A 22,050-nucleotide genomic window follows, 5' to 3' on the forward strand; every position below is an offset into this window, starting at 1 on the left:
ACAAAAAGGTCATTAGACAAGACGGTTCTAACGTCTTGGCAGTGTCGAGGAGGAAGAAATTTTCCTCTACCCTTCTAGGTTCTTCTGTCTGGCCTTGAAATGGAGCAGGATGCTGTGCGGCCCTCCCGGTACAAAAGCCTTTCTATATCCCCCATTTCTTGTTTGTAGGAAAAAAGCTTCAGCCTCCTAGACCTTCCCTGAGTTCCAAAGGGCAGTTTCAAACAGTTTCTAAATAGGGAAGGAAGGGAATGCAGAAACAAAGGAGGAGCAATCAAGAGACAAGAGTGCAGCCATAAAGCAAGGTCCTGGTTCCTCCTCAAGGAATATACATAACTTTGAGTTCTTCTGTAGAAACTAAGGCCCCCACTCAGGTGGAGAACGGTAACTACAGGCTGAGTACAAGATTCCTGGAACAGGGTCCTGTTACCTCACCACCAACCAATCAGAAAAAAGTCATATATCCTGCAGCCTTCATCCTAATCTTGTTTATAAAACTTCTTCCCCCCAAACCATCTGGGAGTTTGGGTTTTCTGAGCACAGGCTGCCCATTCTCCTCTCATGGCCCTTTCAAGAAACCTTTCTCTACTCCAAACCTTTAGGTTTGTTTGGCATCACTGTGTGTTGGTCACGTGAACTTGTGCTCAGCAATAGTCTAATAATTAAGTTGACATGAGACAGATAAATAGGAGACAATCAAACAAAAGTTTAATAACATGTATACATGGGAGAGACCCGGAAAAACTGTGAATCGCCAAAATGACTGAAGCCTTACCTTAAATATCAATACCATCCTCAGCTAAAGACAAAAGAAGATGTTGGGGATAGGGGCTTGGGACTTCAAAGGGGAGAAAGGACATTCACATGGAATTGGAAAAGTAAATATTTCCTAAATAAATGCTGGGCCATTCGGAGACAATTGGATGGAGAGTGGATTCTGATCACTAAGAGTTTCCCCCACTGCACTTTGTCCATATCTTTTACAGATATCTCTGGGGATAGCTCTATTCCTACAACAGGCCCTCTGTCTAAATTCCTCAGGCAGCTAAGGGGGAGGTAAAAAGAAAGACTTCCTGAGTCCTCTGTTTCTTAAAAATAATCAACTTAAATTAACCTCATGCCGAAGAGACACATTTTGTGGTGGCAAATTTTGTTCCCCTATAGCAGCCTACTAAGCAAAACAAAACCTAAGCCTCAAGGTTAAGAAATCAAAACCTAAAACAACCAATCAGAACAAGGTTAAGAAATCAAAACCTAAAACAACCAATCAGAACAAGGTTAAGAAATCAAAACCTAAAACAACCAATCAGAAACAGCCAACTAGGCTTTCCCAAATAAGGTAACCACTTAAACTGCAGCCAACCAAATAATTTCCTTTCTTCACTTCTGTGTCTTCTCCATAGAAGTGTCAATGGATGGATCACTTCTAACCAATTCTAGCTTTGTTACCGAATCCAATCTCACTCTGCTCGCCACACGACAGGCCAATAAATTGGGAGATGCGGTGTTGAGGCAAGGAATAACGACTTTATTCGGAAAGCTGGCAGGCTGAGAAGATGGCGGACTAGGGTCCCCAAAAACCGTCTTATCGGGGTCTGGATGCCAGTCTCTTTTATAGAATCCGAGAGGGAGAGGCGGTGAGGAAGTAAAGTAAAAAGGACCTTGAGTCTTGCAAAACATCTCCTCCCATGGCCTGCATAGAGGCAGGGTATGTTAATTTCTTCTTTCCTGCACCCATTCACAGGTGGGCAGGGTCAGATTGTCTCCCTGTGAGCTGAACAAAGGAAGGCACTTCAGTTTAACATTCAGGCAGAGGGGCAGGGTTCCCTGAGGCAGGCCATTATGTATGATTATAATAACAAAAGCAACGAAAAGTAAAGGTTAAAGTCAAAGAAACAGATCCAGCATGGAGTCAAAATTGGCTCTTCCCTGTTACAGCTTGGTACTGCTTGATTTGAATAATTTTTGATCAAGTAAACCTTTAAAATTTTTATTGAGTCAGTTTATCTTTTAATGATGTTGATTCCGATCTTTTGCTACTTCATACAATGGAGAAAGAAATAGCATGTATACATCTTTGCATGACTTGTGAGCAGATGAGGTAGAGGGTCTGGAGAAAGAAAACTACGTATGGCTTTCATGGCATTAGAGAAGGCATTTTGGGCCAAAGCCATTGTGTGATCTCAGCCTGGCCACAATGCTTGTCCTCAGGTCTCAGTAATTAATGATCTTAAGGGAACCAAAGAATGCAGAAACAAACAACTGTTATCAGGCAAGAGAAGTAACAATAGCAAAGAGAATGTACCAATTGTAAAGACTCTGCTTCACTGGTAAAGATTAGCCTGAAGCCTCAACCACCAGATCAACTGGCACCTAAGGGATGATGATGTTCACCTCTTCTGACCTGTGTGACTCCAATCAACTCAAGCTTGTACTCTGTTGACTGCCCAACCCCTTCATAAACATGCACGTTCCCTTAGCTTACAACTTCCCAAATTTTGCTGTTGGAGGAATCACTGCTTTGGGAGAGTCCCAGTTTTCTCCTCACTTGCTGCAAGGAATAAATCCTTCCTTGTCCTGAACTTTGGCTTAGTTGTGTCTTTTGGCTTGACACCCAGCAAGAGGAGAACCCAGTTTTTCGGAGAACAGATTCAGTAGGCTAAATGCCTAGACATAGAATCACAAAACAAGGACTTTGTAAGATGCAAAGATAACCCATATATGAAAGGAGTTGCCATTATTTGGTTTCCACTTTTTTTCCCATAAAACAACTGGAATTAACAGCAACAAAGGAATTTTTGCATAAGCCTACAATCCTGGGAAAACCTACATTTTGTACAGATCAGTATAGCAAGTTCCCATTTGTACTTGCCATTAAAACAGTCACCACACTAAATATAATAAAGAAAATCCCGGAGTCCTTCATTTGGGAAGTTTACTACCATAGGCTGGGTCTATATTTGGTGTTACTGTGAATGGATGCACACTGTCTTATGAGTCTGATGATTACGGGAAAGGAATTTTGTGTGTAGCATGTGCCGGGGGTGGAGTTCTTAAGATAAAGCGGGCATACCCAGCCCTCTGATACTGGGCCACTAATTGACTTCACTACCTTCCACAGGCCACATCCCTTGTATGGGTCCGTTTCCACATAAAACATAAAATGATAAGAGTTGGAATGGGAAAAGGGTATTTAAAGTCATAGAACTGACTTAGACTACTTAGAGAGATAATGAAGAGAGAAGAGAAGGGGTCCAGGATCTCAAGAGATCCTACGTTTAGAGGCTGGGAGGAGGAAATGGCAAAGGAGACTGGGGAGTAGCAGGTCCTTGAGAAAAGGTGAATGTGATGTCCTGAAAGCCAGGAGAGGGAAGACGATTAAGGAGTGTGCTGAGATCCAATATTCTGAGCTGAACGCGGAGCGGTCCAGTGACCACTGGCAATATGGAATTGTTGGAGGCTTTGACAACAGCAATTTCAACAAATTAGTGTGATTAAAAGCCAGATGAAGGCCGGTTAAGGAGTAAATGAACAAAATCATTTTTGACGCCTTTATAAACTGCACAAGCTTGTCCCAAGCCCTTAGGTCTCCTAATTCATGACCCCTCTTAGATCTGACCTTCAGAGATTCTAAAGCATTTAACTTGTCCAGTACTTCTCCAGCCTCCGGAGATTGCTCTAAGAATATGAAAGTACTTCGTAAACAAAGAGGCCAAACAAAGGAGCAGGGCAAAGGGGCAGTCGTGGGTTTTCATTACTCTGTTCTATTACTCTACCCCTGTACTGTATTCATTTTGTATTCCCTAGTTTCCTCTATGCTCCTGCAATACCAAATTTTCCAAATGGTAGCCACCCAGTAAGAATTTATCGCTCCGTATTTCTCGCCCTTCAGCCCCTGCCCCACACCTCGACCCCTCCCCTCCCCAAGTCTTTAACCAGAAAGGCACGAATTCACCATTCCACTCTGGACACAAAAAGGGAGGGGCGGGTCGGGGCGGGGTGGGGAGAGGGGAGGGGAGAGGGGAGGGGAGAGGGGAGGGGAGAGGGGAGGGGAAGATACTGTGGTTTCTACAGAGGCTTTGAGCGCATGCGTGAGTCCTCCCCCGGACCGTTTGTGCTGCCTTCCTAGGAAGAGGGGTGGGGTGGAGGTTTGCCCGACGGACCGAGTACGGGTGCCGAGCAGGCTCTCACGGAAGTCCATTCGCTATTGGGAGGTCCGCAGTGGCTGCTCTGTGCCCTTGTTGCCGAGGGCCTCTTCTTCGGTCATTCCTGGAGTAGGAGCCGGACTGGGGCTGACACCGGGGCTCCCCCCGGCCGCCTCGGCGCCTGTGTGACCTCCTCGCCGGCGGGATGTGGCGACTACGCCGGGCTGCCGTGGCCTGGTAAGTGTGGGCTCCGACCTGGCCCCGTTATTTCCGGGGCCTCCAGAAAACGGGGTTGTCCAATCGCGACATGCAGAATGTGCAGGTAATTCTCAGGCCAAGCAGAGAGCAGTTGGAGGATTCCGGGATATCTTTGAGGACCTGGAGTGACAGGAGCCCTGACTAGGCTTACCTGGGTGCTGGCCCCCGTACTGGCCCCTGTCCGTGTTCCTATGCCCCTCGGAAGATTCTGGGCGCTTTTCAGTCTTGGCCTTTTCTATTGTCCTTTTGTGCCTGCCCCTTTCACCCTTCTGTCCTCGCTGTTATCTCTGTCTCTGGTAGCTTGTTGTTTCTGTCCGGGCTCTATGACTCTAACCATGTGTCACCCTTGCCGCGTCTCTTAATTCTCACTGTCTTTGGCTTCTGCCTCCATGCCAGCTTACATTGCTTTTGCAGGTACCTGAGCTCCTTTCTCGGGGTGAAGGGGACTTTGCCTCTTTCCTTAGTACGCTGAGTGAACATGATTTGGAGTCAGATCTGGAGCGGTGACGCATACGTGTAGTGTCAGAGATGGTGATTAGAGATATTCTCTAAATAGCAGCTTTTTTCAGTGTTTAGGAAGGGAGACTTGCTTTTTGGATGTGAGGTGGTGAATGCAGCACCACCTTTCTAATCACTGTGTTATTGTTGCCCTGGTCTGTGTTAATCCTAAACCGAAAATCATAGAAGTATTTACATTTCTATGGGTTACTGTGTGCATTTTAATGAAATTAAATTTGACTTTAATCTTTACACGTAGCTGTGTTCTAGTATCCTTAGATATCTTCAGGTTTAACTCATTGTTGCAGGCATTTGATGAGAAGTAACATACATCAAGCAAGGTTGGAAAAACTTGGTTTTCCTGAATTAACTCAGTCTCTAAACACCTGTCTTGAATTTTTTTTGGAACGTTTTTCAGTGGTGTAATTTATAGTGTTTATAAGAGAGGGGATCCACTTGTTTTGTGAAGGTTAATTTGAATTTAAATTTAGAACTGAATGGCATACAATAGTTGAAGTTTCAGTCAATTAGAATAATTGAATAAGTTACTTCTAATGTCATGGAATTTTAATTTCTGAGTAAATCCACAGCCCTTGGTACTGAACTAAGTTATTTACAACCTTTTTATTTCTACTCCTCAGTATTTACTGGGGAAATATATCTAATTTTCTTTAAATAAGAAAAGACTTTGCAGAAAATAGCGTACTTTGTTGGAGCAATTAAGATATGTAGGAAAAACTTTAAAAATTGAGTTTCCAACCAACTAATTATCAACTGATAATTGTTTATTCAATTGGATGCTGTCGGTTAAATTGTTTCTAGAGTTACTCTTGACTCTGTAGTCATGACTTAAAATGTCTTACGTTGATAGCACAGTTTAGCTGCCTGCAGAAGAAGAGATGCGTAAGGTCAGATGCCCCAAGTTCTGGAGTTTGTCCTTTGATGTAGTTCCTATGCATGTTATGAAGGAGTACATTTAAATTCTTACTCTTTAATAAATAAACATTCTTTGACATATATATCTAAATATGTGCTCATAGACACGTCAGAAGACCAATGGCCAACATTTATTTAGGTGCAATAAATATTTGCATAAACTTGTTGAAAAAATAATAACAGGCTAGGAAACAGTACATAGATTAAAAGGAGATGATGGATGAGTGTGAATAGATGATTTCTGGGGTTGGGGTCGGGGAGCCTTGTTTTGCATCACATTTGATTTTTAGTTTGGTCTAATATACAGAAGTATATATTCAAATTCCTTTTCCACCATTCACTAGTCATTCTACCTTAGGCAAGACACAGTTTAAAAAAAGCAAGTTGGTCAAATAAGGATACTTACCTTACTGGGTTTTTCTGAGAGTTAACAGTAGCATTTGTGTAAACATCTAACATAATGCCTGGCAGTTAGGTACCCCTTTCCCCTCACTGTCCGTCTTCACAACATTATTTCAATGTTCCTTGATTCCTTTTCCTTAAGATATTTCTACTCCCGTTGTAATTAAATGAATTAAAAATTTATTCTTTAGTATGGGGCCTGGCCCATAGTAAGCACTCTGACGGTGTGTTGAATAAGATAATCAGGCGTATGTTTGCTGGTAGGAGACTTTCATTCTCTGCCAGGAAGGACAGGAGGGAAGAGTTCAGATAGTAACATGTGCATTTAGATTCTTTTCTCTTTGGGGTATTCCCCCTTCTTTCTTTCTTTTTCTGGGGAGCCAGGTACATGAGGTGTTAATTTTTCCTTAATTTCCATTCCTGGACCATCTCAGGATTGTGAAACATAGATGAGAGGGCAAAGAATAGATGTTATAAGCTACTGGAACTTCTGTGCTTAAAAGTAAAAGTTTACACGCCTTTTTTTGTATAGGTGCATCCATAATTCACACTTATTTTCATACCACCATTTTAGCCTAACATTACATGAAATCTTTCCGTATATCTACATGGTCTTCATATTTATCACTTTAATGGCTATACACAGTATTCTCAGTATTCTCTTTTGTTTATGTACCATAGTTTATAAATTTATGTTCTTAATATTAGATATTTAAGTGGTAACATTTTTTGCTATTACAACACATCTTTTCTTCCAGTTTTACTGAGGTATAATTGGCATACAGCGCTGTATAGGTTTAAGGTGTATAGCATAGTGATTTGACTTATATGCATCATGGAATGATGACCATAGTAAGTTTAGTGAACAGCTGTCATCTCATATAGATACAAAATTAAAGAAATAGAAAAAAATATTTTTTGTGATGAGAATTCTCAGGATTTAGTGTCTTAACTTTCATATATAACATACAGCCTGTTAATTGTATTTATCATGTTGTACATTACAGTCTTAGTATTTATTTATCTTAGAACTCTAAATTTGTACCTTTTGACTGCCTTCATTCAATTCCCCCTTCTGCCACCCCCTTCCTCTGGTAACCGCGAATCTGATCTCTTTTCTATGTGTGTGTTTGTTTTTGAAGTATAATTGACCTACAACACTGTGTTAGTTCCTATTACACAACATGGTGATTTGGTATTTCTATACCATTTCAAAATGATTACCATGATGAGTTTAGTTCGGATATGTCACTATACAAAGATATTTTGTTTTCAACTTTACTGACAGCAAATAGCTGTCAGTAGTTAATAAAATAAGTCTCTCCCTTTTTTGATTTCAGTTTTGATTTCTTGGACCAGGATCATAGCCCACATATAGTAAATTAGGGGACAGGCTCTGGAGTCCCACTGCCTAGGTTTGAATCCTTCCTTTACTCCTTATGTCAGTGGGGACTTCAGCAACTTACTTATGTCTGTCCGCCTTTTCCTCGTTGGTAAAATGGGGACGATACTAGTACTTTTATCATAGGATTATCAGCAGGACCAGATGAGTTAGCTCCTGCTGCAGCAGTGCCTGACACACAGTAAATGGTTAGTAACTGTGGGCTATCGTAAGACACAGTGTGATTGGTCGTGTGTGCCTGTGTGTTTTCCCTTTTGCATATTGCTCTTTTATATCGTTTCCTTTGCATTGTTTCCCCATCTGATCTTTTTTCCACACCTATTTTTCTTTCAGTGAGGTCTGCCAGTCCTTAGTGAAACACAGCTCTGGAACAAAAGGAAGCTTACCACTACAAAAACTGCATCTGGTTTCACGAAGTATTTATCATTCGCATCATCCTATCTTAAAGCTTCAAAGACCCCACTTCAGGACCTCATTTCAGCAGTTCTCCTCCCTAACTAACCTTCCTTTACGTAAACTGAAACTTTCTCCGATTAAGTATGGCTACCAGCCCCACAGAAATTTTTGGCCAGCGAGATTAGCTGCAAGACTCTTAAAACTTCGGTATCTCATACTCGGATCTGCTGTTGGGGGTGGCTATACAGCCAAAAAGGTGAGGTTAACTTTCCTACTGCTTTTCCAGTTATTCCAGCATGATTGTTTTAAAGTTTCTCAGCATATGTCGTTTTTCTTTAGTGCAGTAGAATGTAATTAGATGTTTAAACATTTATTGTGTGTCTCTATTATGTGCTAAATTGTTTTAATGGTGCTAATAGGAAAATGCTCTCTGAATCTTAGTTATTATAAGAGATGAAAATGGCCTAATGGAAGGAGCACTGGTCTGGGAGTAAGGACACTTAGGTGTGATTTTCAGCTTTGCCATTTAGTAGCACAGGCAGGGAAGAAAGTGGCATGCTCGTGCAACTACTTTGTGGCAGCTCTGGGACCAAAGGCGGGGTATCCTGATCCGTGGTCTGTCTTCCTTGTATTCCTCAGTGTTGTTTAAAGCCAAATCATGAAACCCATTTGAAATAGGTGTACATTTTGAATTTTTCCATTTTCTGTATTTAGTAAAGGAGCATTTACATGTTTTATATGCTTGTCTGCTAATTTACTTTTAGAAGAGCAAAGGCCACTTTGTTTCTAAAAATTCTGAACATAATACATTGCTCTTAGTAGCTTAGCATGTTTTAACAAAATAAATTTAAGTAGTTTTTTTTTATATTTTATATGGCATTCAGATCATTTGATTGGCATACTTTCTTATCTTTCAGACTTTTGATCAGTGGAAAGACATGATACCTGACCTTAGTGACTATAAATGGATTGTGCCTGACATTGTATGGGAGATTGATGAGTATATTGATTTGGGTTTGTATCAACGTTAAAATACTTTTCTTGGTTGTATCTTTAGGAAAGAGAAATAGTTGTATTGAGATAGCCCCTTAACTCTAAGTTTAAGGTTGTAGCAGTTTTTTTTTTTTTTTGACATCTTTATTGGAGTATAATTGCTTTACAGTGGTCTGTTAGTTTCTACTGTATAACAAAGTGAATCCGCTATACATATACATATATCCCCATATCCCCTCCCTCTTGCGCCTCCCTCCCACCCTCCCTATCCCACCCCTCTAGGTGGTCGCAAACCACCGAGCTGATCTCCCTGTGCTATGCAGCTGCTTCCCACTAGCTATCTATTTTACATTTGGTAGTGTATATATGTCAGTACTACTCTCTCACTTCGTCCCAGCTTACCCTTCCCCCTCCCTGTGTCCTCAAGTCCATTCTCTACGTCTGCGTCTTTATTCCTGTCCTGCCCCTAGGTTCATTAGAACCTTTTTTTTTTTGATTCCATATATATGTGTTAGCATATGGTATATGTTTTTCTCTTTCTGACTTACTTCACCCTGTATGACAGACTCTAGGCCCATCCACCTCACTACAAATAACTCAGTTTCGTTTCTTTTCATGGCTGAGTAATATTCCATTGTATATATGTGCCACATCTTTATCCATTCACTGTCGATGGACACTTAGGTTGTTTCCATGTCCTGGCTATTGTAAATAGTGCTGCAATGAACATTGGGGTGCATGTGTCTTTGAATTATGGTTTTCTCTGGGTATATGCCCAGTAGTGGGATTGCTGGGTCATATGGTAATTCTATTTTTAGTTTTTTAAGGAACCTCCATACTGTTCTCCATAGTGGCTATATCAATTTACATTCCCACCAACAGTGCAGGAGGGTTCCCTTTTCTCCACACCCTCTCCAGCATTTATTGTTTGTAGATTTTTTTTTTATACAGCAGGTTCTTATTAGTTATCCATTTTATACGCATTAGTTTATATATGTCAATCCCAGTCTCCCAATTCATCACACCACGACGTTTGTAGATTTTTTGATGATGGCCGGTTGTAGCAGTTTTATTTTAATGATAAAAGTAATAGAATAGCAGAAAAAAATTGGTAAGAAAAGAAATCGTCCACTAGTTCATCAGTTTAACACAGCTGCCACTATCCTTAGGGATCAGTTTCTTTTAATTGTACCTATTTTGTGTATGTGGTTAATATTTTACTTTCCTTTTTAAGAATTATATAGTCATAGTGAACATACACTTTGCTATCTTGTCTTTTGCTACCTAACACATTTGTCAGCATTTTCTACTCTGCCGAGCAGCCTTCTTGAATATCATTTTCAATGTTGTATGATGTTACCCAGAACAGATGCACTGTGCTTCACCTAACTAGCTCCCTTTGATTGAGTACCTTGGTTACCTCTACTTTTTGTAACCAGATTACTTAAAAGCCTGCTAGTGTCCAGAGTAATTTCTCCTGTTAGTCTTTCATTGTTCCCTTTTTCAAATAATAGATAGATGAGAAAAAAAGTATATTTGGTAGTTATGATTGCCAGTAACTCATGGTGATCTTTAGAAAAAGATTTTTTTTCTGATGAAATTATTTTCCTCAGGTCTCTTTTAAGACTTTGTGTAGATATTTTTTAGACTTTAGCTTAGGTGTGTATGGGGGTGGATTTGATCTCTGCATGCACTATTCACAGCACTGTCTTAAAGATAAAATTGTTGCATTGCCAAAGATATTTACAGGAAAAGCACTCCTTCAAATTATTTTTCTAACGTTTATGAGAAGAGCTTTTAATGGTATGCATTCACTAATCCCACGCTGTAGTGACTGCAAGCCTGGGTTCTGAAGCTAGACTGTCTAGGCTTAAACGTGACTCCCCCACTTTGCTGTATGTGCAGGTACTGTTACTTAACCTCTGTGCCCCATTCCTCATCTGTAAAATGTGGTTGATGAGAACTGTTTTGTAGCATTGACGTGAAGATTAAACAAGTTAGTGCTTTTATAGCACTTAGAATAAGACCTAATACATATTCTTATTTTGAGAAACTTTGTGTTTTATCTTCTCCAGAGAAAATTAGAAAAGCCCTTCCTAATTCAGAAGACACTGTAAAGTTGTACCAAACTTTGACAAAATTGTTGAGTATTTGTAAACAAAAATAAATACTTGATCACTTTATAAATAAAGCTAGCAATAATAAAGTAATGGCTTGTCTTGAGTTCAGAGACAGTTTTTTTGAAGTGGTAACAAGTGTAAGTCTTCCTAGGGAATACAAAAGGAGAGAGAAAAGTAATGGAATTCTGTTCTTAAACTTGAACTGGGATTTCATCACTTTTTTTTGAATTCAGGTCAGGTGCTACAAAGGATTTTTCTTTTTTCTTTGATTCATTGCCTTTCTGCTGTGACTTCCTCCCAAAAAATACTTCTGTTTCCAATCCAGTGTTAACATTTATACAGTGTTTCTGTCTCAAGGCATTTAACTTATAAATCAAAGATAACCCTCTAAACCGTATGTTTGGTGAGTCTTTTATAAAAATTTTTCATGGCTTGTAGAAGATCATCAGAATAACACATTGTTTCAGATATACGTAGCAGTTATAGTTGGAATAGGGAGAAAAATGGAAAAAAACATTTAAGTTTATATATAATTATTTAAATTGTATGAATGTTTCAATAGTCAAGTTCTTATTTTGAGACTATTTCTTTTCTCTTCTCCAGAGAAAATTAGAAAAGCCCTTCCTGATTCAGAGGACCTTGCAAAATTGGCACCTGACTTTGACAAGATTGTTGAAAGCCTCAGCTTACTGAAGGACTTTTTCACCACAGGTAAGGAAGGACGTGTGTTTGATCTCATTTAAAATGTCGGGAAACACAGAGGAAAAATACTTAAAATGTATTCATTTGTTTATTTCCATCTTTTATTTATTTATTTATTATTTTAAATTAACATTTTTAAAAATAAATTTATTTATTTTGTTTATTTATTTTTAGCTGCATTGGGTCTTCATTGCTGCGCGTGGGCTTTCTCTAGTTGCAGCGAGTGGGGGCTACTCTTCCTTGCGGCAGGCGGGCTTTTCATTGCGGTGGCTTCTTTTGTTGCGGAGCATGGGCTCTAGGCACGCGGGCTTCAGTAGTTGTGGTACGTGAGCTCAGTAGTTGTGGCTCGCGGGCTCTAGAGTGTAGGCTCAGTAGTTGTGGCTCACAGGCTTAGTTGCTCCGCGGCATGTGAGATCTTCCCGGATCAGGGCTCGAACCCTTGTCACCTGCATTGGTAGGCGGATTCTCAGCTACTGCACCACCAGGGAAGTCCCTATTTCCATCTTTTAAATGAAAATATTTAGTACAAATAAAAGCCAGGTTTTTGATAAAAGGATAAACACGAAGTTTTTTTGCTCTGTGGTTTTACTATTTTTTTAATTTATTTTTATTTTTTGGCAGTGCCATGCGGCACACGGGATCTTAGTTCCCTGACCAGGGTTCAAACCTGTGCCCCCTGCAGTGGAAGCACAGAGTCTTAACCACTGGACCACCAGGGAAGTCCCCGTGGTTTTAATTTTTGTTTGGCCCAAGAAAATGAAAATTTGCAAGAACTTAAACATGCTTGGCTTTAGTCAGTGAGGGAAAAATAAATCACTTGTTCTTGACAAGTAGATGACACTTCCTATGTGTTTGCTGTTCATAATTGGTTAGAGCCGATTTGGTGATTTTAAAACAAATTTAATTATAACGGACCATAATGAGTAGAATTTACTAAGGCTAGTCCTGGTGTATTTGCCCAATTCTGCCCTATCATGATATAAATCTGAGGTCTCAGACATCTTGTTTGCTCATTGTTAAATTTTACATTTCTATTTCCCCCTTTGCTGATTTTTCACAGGTCACAAATTGGTTAGTGAAGTCATAGAAGCTTCTGACCTACTTCTCTTGTTAGGTGTGTAAACAGATATTTTTGCTGATCTTAACATGCCTTTTAAATGCATCTAATAAACTAGCTGCAAATAAAATTGCAGACCAAATTTATAATATTGCTTATGCTAAATTTTAAAATGTCAGAATTATATTGGGCAAATTCATTATCCTTTAGGTGGAAATAATAAAATAACTTTTTTGTGGTAAAACTAAAATTCCTAAATTTGTGTCTATATTATAAGATTAAAGCTATTAAAAAGAAAGTTTGGTTAACCAAAATATTTTCTTGAACCTGATGTGTTTGTTTCTGATAATTGAAATGAAAGTCATTTTAATTTGTCTCATCTTGACAAATGTCTCATGTCACAGTTGACATTTTTAATTTAATATTTTTACTGTATATGGTCTGTAATGGCAGTAGTGTATGGCTGAACTGTAAGTACTCTCATGTAAAATAATCCTTATCAAAGATTGCCTTATTTTTTATTGCAATTTTCAGTGATATTTTAAGAAATCAGTTAAACATGTCCTATAATGGTTTTGAAAATTTTTTTCTTAGCTTACCACTGTGTTCCTTAAAATAAGAATAGTTTTCCAAAAAGTGATTTTTGCTCTAAAAAATCCTTTTATCTCTCAACCGACTAAACATAATTTGGAATTTAGTTTAGGCTATTGACTTCACTGGAATATTTAAAGGACTGCATATTTATCTTTAAGGTTCACCTGGAGAAACGGCATTTAGAGCAACAGATCCCGGGTCTGAAAGTGACAAGCCTTATAGAAAGGTACGTATAAAGGAGCATTCTTCACATAGATAGTCTTGAAAGATTTTTTAAAGTTTTTACCTACCCTGGAAGATCTGAAAATGGTAGCATCCGAGAAGCAAACATAAAAGCATCCAGTGGAGATATTGTTATTATTCTTGGTACAAAATGCAAGGTATTATTCAACAGTTCTGGAAATATAATTGGGGAAGCCAGTTTCCCTCAAATATGTCTGTGAAGTATTAGTTTCCAGGGTTATCCCCAACAAAGGGTTTTGTTGTTAAGTATGTGTGGGGGAAAGCTGGTATAAATAAAACAAGCAGGCTTCTTTTCTTTTGCCTAGGATTTCTCAGACCTTAATATATGCATGTGCATTGTGAATCTCTAAGAGAAGTCAAAGTGTGCAGGGTTTTCCAGATTTATTTAGCAACAAAACCCTTCTTCCATGAAGTACCTTCTAGGGACTAATGTTTCATGGTATACAGTTAGGGGAAATATTAAGGGAAGGGCAAGTTTGTTACTAAGGGATAAATAGACTTCTGTTACATTGCTAGTCAACAAAATTATGTATGGGGTTATTTAGGATATGTTAATTTCAATTCACGCATTAAAACCCGTATGAAACTTTTAGGAGAATTGCTGATGTAGAATAACGTGCATTGTTGTGTATTTATATTAATATGTTAACCTGATATTGTCTTACTCTTCATTTTTTTCGTCTTTTGAAATTGGTAAGATAACTGATTCCTTGGAAGTTTTTTTTTTTAATAATAACCTAGATAAATAAATATCTGGAAAAAATACTCCATGAACATTTAAAAATTCAATATGAACATTTAAAAATTAAATGATGAAGGTTATTATGGTTTTAAATCATTGAGGTAAATAATTTTATGTTTTTTGGGGAAGCAGGAAGAAAGTAATTCCTATGTGTAGATTTCCATCTTGTTTCCTGTCCTTCAACTTTGAGCTTTTTGCATGATATTCCAAGTTTTAATTATATTTCAAAAGATTTTTTTTCTTTTTTAACTTGATCTTTTGGAGAAAACATTTTTCAAAATGTGTGTGTATACGTGTGTGTGTTTGCCTTTTAACTTGATCATTTTTGATACCTTTTCCACTGGCATTATTTTAACCAAGGGATACCCTTGACTATACATGCTACTGGAAAGAAACATTTGAATAGAAATTAGCCTATGATGCACAGCTTATCTTGAGCCAAGGCCTTGGCCCTTAATGCAGATAGACTTAATGTGCAGAGAAAAGCTAATCTAACTGGGGAGAAGGAACCCCTGTTACAAGTATGGTAGTATGGTTTTTGAGCGACAGGATTTCTTGTTGCGTAGATCAGTTAAGGGAGGCTTGCATCTCTGTTCTTTTCTGATATGGCCTAGGATTGTTTTGGTAAATGAGAATCCTGTTTAGGGCCTGACAGATAATTCCCTTAAAATCCTGCTAAGGTGATAAATGAGTAGTAACTGATAAATTATCAAGAGCTCTGCAGTATAGAAGAAACAAGAGAACTGATCTCTGGGAATTTATATTTACAGATTTTATTTTATACAGTAGACATGAGAGCAAATTTATTGCTTTATTTTATAATTTACTTTGCTTGAAGATAAGTGCTGTTGTAGACTGTTTCTTTTTAACTTTTCCATAATTTATGGTGATTATCTTGCCCATTAAAAACGCACCAATTATTTCCAACTATTTGTTATAAATTAAGCTGTTTTCATTATAGGTTAAATCAGATAGTATTAAATGCTAGTATAAATGTTTACTATACAGAAAAAGTATTTTCAACCTCAACTAGTGGTTTTAAATTTTATTAATATGCAGCATTATGTTTTCAAGGCTTGACTGTTACCTGTGATATTTGAAAATAATGAACTACTCAGACAAGATGCAGATAAACTGATTGTAAGAGACTTGTCTGTAAATTGGTGGTTGAATGTAAGCATGGAAAGGGAGACCTTAGCAGAAGCCTTTTTGAAATTATTCTAAAGCATCAAATTTGAAAATTTGGGCAATAATCAGAGGTGGTAGGATGGCATCCAGAGTTCAGGTGATACCTTTTTGATTGGTTCAGTCTAGTGTCTGAGAGCCCCAAGATTTAAAATGGTGTTCATGCCTTAGCTTAATGATTGTTGGGTTTATACCAAAGTTTCTGGCTAGACTTCTATTAGAAATGTAAAAGTAAATGTGAATCAGATTTTTTAAATGTAGTAATAAATTAAAAACATTTCGACTAGAAGTAAAAAGAAAACTTGTTCTTTCTAATAAGAGAACACATCTGGAAAAGTGCTGGCAAGTAGAGGGACAATTAGGAACCTTTCTAAGTCAACTGAAGTGAAAGTGACAGGGAGTTGCAGGAACACAGATGCCAGATTGACTTGAGTCAGGCAGAATGAACCACACAATAGACAGATTACCTGTGGTTCCCAGTCTGGGGTCACTGGACTTTTAGGTGTTCTGGAAAGTTGTGATTGAGGTCTTCAAAAAGCATCTATTCCCACATAATGCTACACAGGCTAACTAAACCTCAAGTTTCTTTGATTTTGCCTGTATTTATATCCGTTCAGTTTGTGGACAGTAATGTTTATCAAAAGTTCTTCTACGTATTTTTGATAAATAAAAAATGGAAAAATACTGAAACCACATTTTAGTAAATGCTTTTAGTTAGTCAAAAATTTTTAAACTTGTGTTCACTATAGAAAAATATTAGAAAGAGCCCTTAGTGTGACCTGAATAATATTCTTGAGACCTGGAGACCTTTAGAACTACCTGAAGACAAATTCGAGTGGCAAGCCTTTTTTAGTGAATTAATGGACTCACCTGGTTTGTAAGTCAGTAGATTTCTGTATATCAGTCATAGTATATATAGGTGACAGGACCACTTAGTGTATCTCCTTTTTTTAGATTCAGTAACATTGTTGTGTTCTAGTGAAAATTAATTTGCTAAATGAGACATTATCTGTGCTTTTGTTCTATCATGTTTCTGATGGCTCATAAACATCTCATAGAAGTAAGGAATATGGTCATTCTGAAGGGTACAAGCCCATTTATAATTTATAGAAAATATTTGAAGTCCAAATCGTAAAAAGTATTGTTCCTCTTTTTTTTTTTTTTTTTTTTTTTTTTTTTTTGCGGTACACAGCCCTCTCACTGTTGTGGCCTCTCCCGTTGCGGAGCACAGGCTCCGGACGCGCAGGCTCAGCGGCCATGGCTCACGGGCCCAGCCGCTCCGCGGCACGTGGGATCCTCCCAGACCGGGGCACGAACCCGAGTCCCCTGCATCGGCAGGCGGACTCTCAAGCACTGCGCCACCAGGGAAGCCCCTGTTACTCTTTTAAAAATAATCATTAAATAGTAATTACCTTCCTTTCCACGTTACTGTAATTCTTATTTGTGTGGCTTTACTTATTTTATACCCACCCTCTGAAATATCTCTCTTCCCTTTTCTCTGCCTAATTTCCACTCATCCTGAAAGCCCAGTTCATTTGTCACCTCTGTGAAGCCTTCCATAACCATTTTAGTCCCAATAATTATTCTCTTAACAATTTAAAACATTTCACAGATGAAACACTATTTACTTTGGCTTTCATTCTTACTGTTTAATAGGCTATTTCTATCACAAAATCTCTGTTCTCAGAGCGCCTAGGATAATGCTGAACTCTTAACACAATTCATCAGTTGATTTAACTCAGTAAAAGTCTGATTTAAAGTAAGCAAATTTGATTAATGCTAACAGGAGTGGGCCCAAAGATTTTATGTAATGTGTCTTTTTGCTCTGATTACCTTTGAATTTCTCCTGGCCTTCAATATTTGACAACTATTGAGGAGAGCAAGAATGTGAAGGTAGCACTTATACTCGGAATTCTGAGTTGTAACAAAGCAGTGTTGCTTAAGTAGGACTTAACATTTCTGGGATTCCTTATGCAACAAATAATGTAAACTGTGGCAAAATGAAATTCTCACAACCAGCACCATCAAGTAGCCACAGATTCAGGAAACTTAGGTTTCCTAAGCAGCTAACAATTGGCAACTGTACTTGGTTAGATACTTGTTTTATTCCTTAATAATAACCATATTGCCTTTTTATGTCATTTAAAAAACATTAAATATATACTGTGTACATAACACTATTTTTAGGTAATAATTTAGAACAAAGGGGATTTGGTAGAAATTGTATTATCGATAAAAACTATTGGTAATAGACTGATTTGTTCATCTCTTGAAATTAATTATTTGTAGAAATTGTCCAAATAGGATGCGATATTTCTCAGTTGGAGCAAATTAAATAATTCAAGTAGAAAGACATACTTCTTTCTGATATCCAATAATAAACATATTTTAGTTGGCTGTAAATATCTTGAGCTGAATTATATATTACTGGGAGGGAGGAAAATAGGAAAATAGATCTTTTTAGCTAATGAAATAGCAGAATTATTCAAACTTTGAAAAGTAGTTTAGTGCCTAGGAATATTTTTTAAATGGAAGGGGAAAGAAGTCTTCACTTTCATGAAGTTCTTTTCTGGACCCAAGTTACTTTTAAAACTAATAAAACGGGTTGGCAAGCTTTTCCTTGGAGGCCAGATGGTAAATATTTTAGGTTTGCAAGCCCTGTGGTCTCTAGGACTACTCAGGTAGCCCACTGTACTTTGTCAACTCCTTCTCTAAAGAGTAATTTACATTTGCCCTCCGAAATATTGCAGTTTTACCATTTTCCTTATTTAAATGTAAATTGAACGTGAAGGGTCAAAGGCACTTTGAAAATAGTGAGACTGTAGAGCTAACAGGTATCAGGTGTAGACTTTGGAGTCACACTGCCTGTATTCAGACTCTGTCCTTCCTGTTTTCTGAGCTGTGTGACCTTGGATAAGTTCCTTAGCTTCTCTGAGTTTCTGGTTTCCTCTTCAGTAATAGGGGGAACCCCTACCTGATAAGGGTTAGCACAAGACCTTGCCACATGATAAAACTAAATGAATACTAATGTAATGATAATAATAATGATTATTATCATCTAACACTTAGAATTATTCCATGAGTTAGCATATTAACATTATTTGATTAATTTCCTCCTCTTAATTCCTGTTGAATCTGTTCTGGGGATTGTGATAAGTGGGAAAATGGACTGTAGGGTTGATGTGTAGCTTATATACAGAATAGGCAATTTTTAGGAAACCCAATTTGGATTTTGTGCTGTAAACTGTGTGCGTTTTTAGGTAAAATAGGTTATCATTTAATTCATTCAAGCAACAGACATGGGCCAAGCCCTATCCTAGGTGCTGGCCATAACACATCTGAAGTGTCAGGCCTTATTCTGTGTGTTAGGTATAAAAACAAACAAGGTATGGGCCCTTTAGAATACTGTTAAAAATATAGTATTGGGTTGGCCAAAAAGTTCGCTCGGGTTTTTCCATATCTTACAGAAAAACCCAAACAAACTTTTTGGCCAACCCAATATTTTATTTTATTTTATTTTTTTGGCCATGCCTCCCGGGTTGTGGGATCTTAGTTCCCCAACCAAGGATCGAACCCAGGGCCCCAGCAGTGAGAGCGCCAAGTGCCAACCACTGGACTGCCAGGGAATTCCCAAAAATATAGCATTTTAAATGTATTCACATAAGAATGAGTCATAATTTCAAGATTTTAAAAAATATTTTCTAACAAGCTTATCAACTTCTAGAGGTATTTGCAGCATTTTCAGTTGACATTTTGGTTTCTGGAGTGATCACTGATTTTCTTGGTCTGACGTTATACTTTTTTAAAAACCCGAGAACACTGTACATGAAATATGGGACTATGAGAACTGCAGTGTCAAATTGACAGTAACCAGGAGATGTTTAGAGAGTATTCATCTGTGGTTGTTTACAATAACTATTGTTAAAGATCACAATTAGTACATTTTTAATGTAATATATATCATTTAAAAAACAATTATGTGCTGTTTCTTGAGAGAAGAATGTCTGAACTTGGGAAAATATTTATTGAGTAAAAGTGTTCTGTTCACGTAAGGAGGCATGAACAAATGCCTCATCTTGCACAGGAGGCACACACATTTTTCCCTTCCTTATACCACAAGCCTTAGCTTTAAAAGCTAATCCAGCTGTGCTTAGGGTGAGATTTGATGCCTTAAGTTGGATAATGGTAACCTTTTTTAGTATAGTGTATATAGCTTTTTCTGTGTCTAATTCTTGTTTTCTTCCTACTTTTTTTAGGAGGTAACAGTTAATTTCAGCTACCTTCACATAAAAGTGCTTCAGTAACAGACTTGGAAGGAAAGTGAGGTGTCACTAGAAAGAGAGGGTGTTTTTCTTGTAATAGATATTAGATATTTACCATACACTTTGTATGTACATATAAACAGTGGATGAGGGAGGGGTGTTTAAGCTATGAATAAACAAGAATCCTGTGCCGGATAGACCAGCACAGTTAAGAAATGTGGAATATTTTCTCACTGCTTTAGCGTTTTATAACTTATACTACTGGGTATTATGTTAATTAAAGCACAGGTACACTAATGTGTAAGCCAACGTGGGAAGCCATCTTTAAAAGGGAACTGTTTTGAGAAATCTAAACACTTGGATGAGTAGAAGAAGTGATTATGATAAATGACTAAATGAATAAAAATGAGTTGGATTACTTTTCTTTCTGCTTGATGAAAGGCAGTGATACAAAAAATGAAAAAAAAGGACATAAAAAATTATGGGAATGATGAGGGTAGTGAGTTGGCATTACATTTCTTTGATAGATTTATCAATGACCATAAAAGTGTTTATTTAAAAGATACATGTTAAAAGATAACCGCAGGTTTTTATAAATATATTTTGTACTATTGAATTTGGAAACAAATGTTGAAAGTTTAGTTATGTTAGCTGCCACTTTGATGTTCTCTTACTTTTCATGAAGAAATATCAACTAGTTTCATCCTTTGCTTTATATAGTAAGTCAACCAGTTTCATTATGTTGGTATAACTTAATGTATTAAAACTAAGAATCAAACAAAATAAAAGTCCCCCTAATTGTTTGCTAATATTTCCCTTAATTTAAAGTGCTTTACTGTAATACAGCTTTTCTATTTGTATTTATTTCTTTCCTGGTAAACTTTTTTATTTATATAAATCTTTGGATTATATAAACTAAGTTATTAAGCCTCCAGGTGAGTCTACTAATTAAAATTTGAATGTAACGTTAACCAATATTTCATTTTAAGAAACTTTATAATTGTACTATACAAAATAAAATATTGTTGGCAGTTATTTTATAAAGCTGTGAAGCTATTTGAAACTCCTAATGAGTGTTAGTTTTCCTAATTCTTTTTATTATTATAACTTGGTAAAAATTGTTCTCCCAGGTAAACTATTCTTGTACAAATTAAAGAGTGACCTCATTCATTGGAACTTTGCCTTTTTAGGGTTTCTAATTGAGAAAATATAAGGTTCCTGGCATTGTCAATTGCTAGTTGTTTTTTCTCCTACATTTCTTGAGGTTGATTATCTAATAGACAGCAATTAAAAACACTGTACAGAAAATGACATGTATTTTCGTTTCATGTCACAAGTGAATACATTGCATCAGATGAACATTTCATGATTATTAAATGGAATGAATTTTAAGCATAGAAATGATGATTATTTTGTGCATAGGTCCAAACTGGGTTTTGTTTCATTTTTATTTTCATAGTGACTATATTATCTCCATATCTTAATTATTTTATTAAGCTTGTGCTTTAGTAATTGATATATCCTTGGTTATATTCTCAGAGGCCATTTTTATTTAATGTCAAAACAGGTTATAAAAAGTGAAAATTCAGTCAAACTACTTATTTGATGTTGTATAAAGCTAAAACAGTACCTCAAACATTATTTTTTAATTTGCAAAAAAAAAAAAAACCCTTAGATTTTAATCAAATAAGATTCTGTGCGTAGACATGTAAAATTATGAATTAATGTAAAACCTTGATTAACTTGATGCTCAAAACTACGTTTTGAGGGATCTCTATTTATTTACTTTTTGGCCACGCCATGTGGCATATGGGATCTTAGTTCCTGGACCAGGGGTCAAACCCACGCCCCCTGCAGTGGGAGCTTGGAGTCTTAACCACTGGACCTCCAGGGAAGTCCCTTGAGGGGTCTTTAATTGAAGACATCAGATGTCAAGGAAAACTTAAGAATAATAATTTAATAAGTGATTAAGCTATTATGTATTCTCTATTTAGTCTTATGAAACTTATGGTTGAGAATTAGAAGATTCAGACCTTTGAAATCAACACTGTTCAAAACTCAGTTTTGTTTTTTCCCCCATATGTATCAAGTCAGGAGCGTACACTAGTTCGTATTGGC

At 37.3% G+C, this 22,050-nt stretch overlaps 1 protein-coding gene across 8 annotated transcripts in view; it reads left to right on the forward strand.

Moving 5' to 3' along the window:
- The first annotated feature begins 4,197 nt into the window (after positions 1 to 4,197).
- The window catches only part of OPA1 (OPA1 mitochondrial dynamin like GTPase), a 90,819-nt gene continuing 72,966 nt past the window's right edge, over positions 4,198 to 22,050 (forward strand). For 2 of the 8 annotated variants that reach the window (XM_065876925.1, XM_065876929.1), the window contains exons 1-6: positions 4,348 to 4,379; positions 7,972 to 8,290; positions 8,952 to 9,048; positions 11,751 to 11,858; positions 12,910 to 12,963; positions 13,659 to 13,726. In XM_065876925.1, coding sequence (XP_065732997.1) covers positions 4,348 to 4,379; positions 7,972 to 8,290; positions 8,952 to 9,048; positions 11,751 to 11,858; positions 12,910 to 12,963; positions 13,659 to 13,726 — 678 coding nt within the window. Of the gene's footprint in view, positions 4,380 to 7,971; positions 8,291 to 8,951; positions 9,049 to 11,750; positions 11,859 to 12,909; positions 12,964 to 13,658; positions 13,727 to 22,050 lie in introns of all 8 variants that reach the window. The other 6 variants (XM_065876927.1, XM_065876932.1, XM_065876930.1 and 3 more) reach the window with 4 other exon arrangements.

The sequence above is a fragment of the Phocoena phocoena genome, chromosome 4 (genome assembly GCF_963924675.1).
Source record: "Phocoena phocoena chromosome 4, mPhoPho1.1, whole genome shotgun sequence".
NCBI lineage: Eukaryota > Metazoa > Chordata > Mammalia > Artiodactyla > Phocoenidae > Phocoena > Phocoena phocoena.